We start from the raw sequence: 5,558 nt of genomic DNA on the forward strand, positions 1-5,558 counted from the left end.
AGGAAGGAAGGAAGGAAGGAAGGAAGGAAGGAAGGAAGGAAGGAAGGGAGGGAGGGAGGGAGGAAGGAAGGAAGGAAGTGAAGGAAGGGAGGAAGGGAGGGAGGGAGAAAGAGATAGAGAGAAAGACAGGCATAGACAGAGACAGAAGGGAGAGTGGAAGAGACAGAAATAGATTGTAATGAGACAGAGAGATGGAGAAGCAGGCAGAGTGGAGACAAAGACAGAGATACAGATGGGAAGGGGTAGACAGCCATAGAGAAAGAGAGACAATACAGGGGAACAAGAGACAGAGAGAGGCAGAGACAGACAGACTGAGGAGTAGAGAGAAAAAAGGTGGGGAGAGACTGAGGTAAACAGAGACCCAGGGAGAATAACAAAGAGAGAGGAAGACTGAGATTATCTCTTTAATGAACATGAAAAAGATCCAGAGACATAAAGAGAGGATGGAGAGAGGCAGAGAGACAGAGAGAGGGAAAGAGAGGGAGGCAGCCAGATATAGAACAATAGAGACAGAGACCAAGACAGAAAGACAAAGTCAGAGAAGGACAGAAGAGAAGAGAGAGAGATGGAGAAGAAGAAGAAAGAAATGGAGACACAGACTCCCAGAGCGAGTGAGAGACAGAGAGATAAGAGAGAAAAGAGAGACATGTAGAAAAAGTCAGATAGAATAGAGAGGGAAAGGAAGTGAGAGAAAATGATGAAAAGAGAAAGGGGAGTGAGGGAGATGGAAGGAGCAAAGAAGAGGGAGGGGAAGAGGGGGGATGAAAGTAGACGGGAGTGGAGGGCTGCATCCAGGAAAGGAGAGGGATGGTGGGGGAAGAGATATCCATGAGCCCATCTCATTTCAAGTTGGGGAGGGAGGGTCCTGCTGTCCATCCTCCCCCACTCCTTACCCTGCTCCCTACCTAAGCTCATTCAATCCTTTTCTCCCTTCCAGGTATTGGTGGTCTTGCTGGACTTGGGGCAGGTAAGTCTAAGACCCTTCTATCATTCTCCCAGTCTGTTGGATGACACATTAGTTAGAACTGAGGGTGGCCCAGAGCTCCTCCAGATCCTTGGGAGTGAAGGTGAACGTCTGTTCCCTTGGAAACAAAACTAATCCCTAGAGCCCTTTCTGGCCTTCCAAATAGGGAAATATACAATAGTCATTGATAATATAACTGGTTCATTCATCCCCTGTTGGCTGAGTGTAGCACAAGGAGGCTCTTTAGGGCAGAAGAAAAGAGAAGGCTAGACCCTTCCCTATCTGGGGCCATTCTCTTTCCATCCCTAAGAGAAAATCAGGGCAGCCTCTAGCTGGGACACTCTATTTACTCCCCACCCACCCAGATTGTCCATCAGCTGAATCCTAAGAGATCAGTGGTGGTGAAACCTTGAGAGGGACTCCAGAAGCTAGAGTGGTCATCTACAAAGGACCCCAGACCAACCTTGAACTTGACCCCTTCAGAGCCCCAACAGACCCAACAGAGGAGCTTAGATGACCAATTCTCTTTTAAGGGAAATCTTGCCCTCACTTTTCAAAGGCCTCCAGTCAGGTCCAATCCTAGGAAGACAGCATCTGCCATCAGCTGGCCCAGAGTGTTTTACTGAAGGGGGAAATGAGGCCTCACTCTCATAACATGCTTTCGACACTCCTCCCCCAAGCCTTTTCCCATCTTCTGTTAGTTTATTGTCTCATCACCAAAAACCAAGAGGGAGGCACTGCAACTCCTCCTTTACAGATATGGAAACTGAGGCCCAGAAGAATGAAGTGCCCAAGGTCACATAGAAAATAAGTGAAGGCAGCGGGATTTTTACCAAGGCCTCTGACTCCAAAGCTGAGCTCAGCAAAGTTTCCTACTGTTCCTCTGCCACCAACAACCTCCCCTAGGGCAGATCCTCAGGGGAAGAAGGAGGCCACAGGCAGTCCACGTTCTAAAGGAGTTTTGGCAGATGTTGGTCCTGTGGACCCTGGCACCACTTGTCAGCCAGATAAGAGCAGAGCACCATGGGGGCAGGACCAGGAAATCTCCCAAATCCCTTCTAACACTAAGATTCTATGATTCCAAGAGCATCTAGGTGGACTTCCCTCTGGGAGTCACCTTGATCTTACCAGCCCAGAACGAGGCAGTGTAGACTAATGGACGGCTGCTAGACTCAGACTATAAACTTGGGTTCAAGGCTTCACTCCAACCTTCACTCACAGAGTAATTTGGGGGGCAAGCCACTTAACATCTGAGACTCCCAGTTTCTTTCTCTATAAAATGAGGTCATAATATTTGCACTAATGACCTCAGAGTTGTTAGGAGAAAAGTCCCTTGCAAATTTTAAAGCATTGGAGAAATGGAGAATATTTTCAATAGCCAGACTCATGTATTAAAGTTGCTATCAAGAACTATGGCCAGGCTGGAAGGAGATGAGGCCATGGAATGTCAGGACTGAGAAGGAGTTGAGGACGTGGAATATTATTGCTGAAAGTGCCTTGAGGTCTTGCCATGTGAAGGTCGGTCAAAGGACTTGATGATATTTAGATCAGAGAAGGCACATGGATGCATGATGGTGGTCTTCGGACATCCAAAGGGTTGTTCTGTGGACAAGGGAATTGACTTGGCCCCCAAAATCAGGTCTTTGGGAAAACAGTGGAAGTTACAAAGAGACCCAATGAGCCTTGATGTCAGAAAAAACAACTTCCTGACTGAGCTGTCCAAAAGGAGAAAGGATGGCTCCAACCAGGAGTGAGCTCCCTATCACTGGAAGTTTCCAAACAAAGGCTGTTTATGGGCAGATACCTTCCAGTGATTCTTAGTCAGGGATGGGTAGGAGAAGGTAGCTTGTGAGATCACTTCCAACTCTGAGTCTGGGATTGTGATTACTTTAAAGAAAAGGAGACTGAGGGTCAGAAAGACGTGTTTGAGATCACCCATTTATATCTTTTTCCTTAATGGCTAGAAGGCAGTCTAGAGCCCAGATGGGGACCTCCCCGCTTCCATTGCCAGTGTTCTGTCTACTCCACCATCAGAGGTCATCCGCACCATCTTCTTGGCCTTAAATCCAAAGACTTTCTTTCATCTTTGCTGGGTTTTTTGCAGCCTTTGACACTGTGGGCCACCCCCACCCCTTGGCTTCTGTGCCACTGACTCCACCGTGGTCATCTCCATAATTCTATTTTGCTTCTGTGTCCTTTCTCTCCCTCTTGGAACCAGGATGGGGACAATAAATCAACAAGTTTTGAGGGAGCACAGCGTAGTAGACAGAGTGCCAGATCTAGAGTGAGAAAGATCCAGGGGCCGACTCTGGGCAAGTCACTTAACAGCTCCATTAAGCTCTCAGTTTCCTCATCTGTAAAAAATGAGGAGATGAACTCACTGTATCTTCTAGGGCTAGGTCCATGACCTTATCATCCCTTTTTTGAGCTTTTCCCATGTGCCCAGCCCTGTGTTAGGAGAGAGATACCAAAAGATTGGAGAAACAAAGACCCACATACATTGCACAGTCAATTAATTAACAAGTATTTTTAAAATACCTATTATGTGCCAGATTAAGTGATGGGAATGCCAAGACAAAGATGAATCAGCCCCTGCCCTCGAAGAGCTTACACAGCTGAGTGCTGGGTGGTCTGCCAAAGACTCTAAGTACAGAAAAAGGGGAGATCACAGTTACTCCGGAACAATGCAGGCAGGCTTTCTGGCTGAGCTGGCATCAGAGCTGAGCTCCCAACTCCCCAGACATGGACAACAAGGGCCCCCTGAGGGTTCTGCAGCCCGCTCTAATGGCTCACCACGTCCTATGAGTGCTGCCCATTCTCCTGGGGGAGAAAGAAGGCTTAACCAAAGCCTGTGTACCTAAGCATATCCCATGATTCCTCTTCCACGGGAGTCAAAGGAGAAGGCTGGGCCCCATTCCTGGGGGGCCACACACCAGTCAGGTGTTCAGAGGTTCCCATCCCTCCTGCTCTCTATTTCCCACACCCACACCCCAGCCTGCATCCCCAGTCACCCTCTGGAATTCACTAGAAAGGGTCTGACCCCACTGGGTCTCTGGCTGAGTGGCCCCCTGGGTCCCAGCAGCCCCAGGCTTTGTGTTTCCAGTTCGTGGAAAGAAAAACAAAGACCGTCTTTCCACATAATTGAAAACAAACTCTGTACAGTTCTGAACTCCCATTGCCCATCAGTTCCTCTAGCCAAGGGCAGTGGAATTTCTGCCTGGAGCAGGGAAAGAGGGAATGATTAGCCCCAGATGTTGGAAGGGGAAAGGAGACCAGAGCCAGAGGGACCCATTCCACCCCTCATAAACATTTCAGTTTCAATCTGCTCATGGATGGACTCCCCAAGCGACAGGCCAGGGGGAAAGAACTCGGGAAAGAGAAAGACTGCAGAGTTTGGGGGTGATGGCCAACTAGCAAGGCTCCCAACCAAGAGGCAGGAGTTGGAGGGAGCAATCAGAGAACCAGAAAGATGGAGGTCAGAAGAGAGGAGAGACAGATGGGATGGGAAGAGAAGGAGGCAGACAGAGGAAGATAAAGCAGATGGGGGTAAAGGGACCAGAACAAAGCCTCAGCTCTGCTACCAGGAGAAAGAACACTGGCTTTGGGTGTCAGAGGATCTAGGTTCAAAACCTGCTTCTCATTCTACTTCTCTGGGTCTCAGTCTCCCTCTCTGTAGAATGGAGGTACTAGACTGGAGGGCCTCAGAGGTCTGTTTAAGCCCCACTTCCAAGATCCTTTCTCAATCTCTCCACAAAGAATGCAATAACATCAGTATGGATGGGATGGTGCCCTCCCCCCCAGTGTCACAAGGGCTGGAAGGGGGAGGGGAGTCTCGTCCTGTGCTCACTTATTCTCTTTCTCTCTCTAGGCCCTGGAGGACTTGGAGGAGGTGAGTATGAAAAGCTTGACCCTAAGACTGCTCCATCTGGAGCTGCTGAATTTCACCCTAAACAAAATGGAATCCGTGCGATTAACCAAGGGTTGATTCGGGTTACATCTCACCTCCAAATCATAGAAATTAGATCCCAAAGGATCTTAGAGGTCATCCAGTTCAACCCCTTCATTTTGCAAAGGGACAATCCATCAACGAGTGTTGATTAAGCCTTCCCTATGTGCCTGGAGCAGTGCTAGGCACTGGGGAAACAAATACGGTGAGATTACATCCTAATGCAAATCTGTGTAGAGGAGATTTATATATATGTAAATATTGACAAAAATCCCTATATATTTGTGTGTGTGGATATACACACACACACACACACACACACACATATATATTTGGAGATTTTTTGAGACAGAGGAAGAAGAAGAGGAGGAGGAGGAGAGGGGAGAGAGAGGGGAAAGAGGGAAGGGGGAGAGAAAAGGAGAGATAAAGGAGAGAGAGAGGGAGAGAGAGAGAGAGAGAGAGACAGAGACAGAGACAGAGAGAGAGAGAGAGAGAGAGACAGAGACAGAGACAGAGACAGAGAGACAGAGAGAGAGAGAGAGACAGAGAGAGAGAGACAGAGAGACAGAGACAGAGAGACAGAGAGGGAGGGGGGGGAGAGAGAGACAGAGAGACAGAGAGAGAGAGAGATAGAGACAGAGAGAGAGA

General features: G+C 48.5%; 1 protein-coding gene across 5 annotated transcripts in view; it reads left to right on the top strand.

The window, feature by feature from the left end:
- ELN (elastin) overlaps nucleotides 1-5,558 on the top strand; it is a 72,262-nt gene that overhangs the window by 25,234 nt on the left and 41,470 nt on the right. For all 5 annotated transcript variants that reach the window (XM_069089491.1, XM_069089496.1, XM_069089492.1 and 2 more), the window contains 2 exons: nucleotides 938-967; nucleotides 4,833-4,853. In XM_069089491.1, the coding sequence (XP_068945592.1) occupies nucleotides 938-967; nucleotides 4,833-4,853 (51 nt within the window). The remainder of the gene's footprint in view (nucleotides 1-937; nucleotides 968-4,832; nucleotides 4,854-5,558) is intronic.

Source organism: Petaurus breviceps, unplaced genomic scaffold (genome assembly GCF_028583685.1).
Source record: "Petaurus breviceps papuanus isolate PSGF00001 unplaced genomic scaffold, PetGlider_PUasm1.0 186, whole genome shotgun sequence".
Classification (NCBI taxonomy): Eukaryota; Metazoa; Chordata; class Mammalia; order Diprotodontia; family Petauridae; genus Petaurus; species Petaurus breviceps.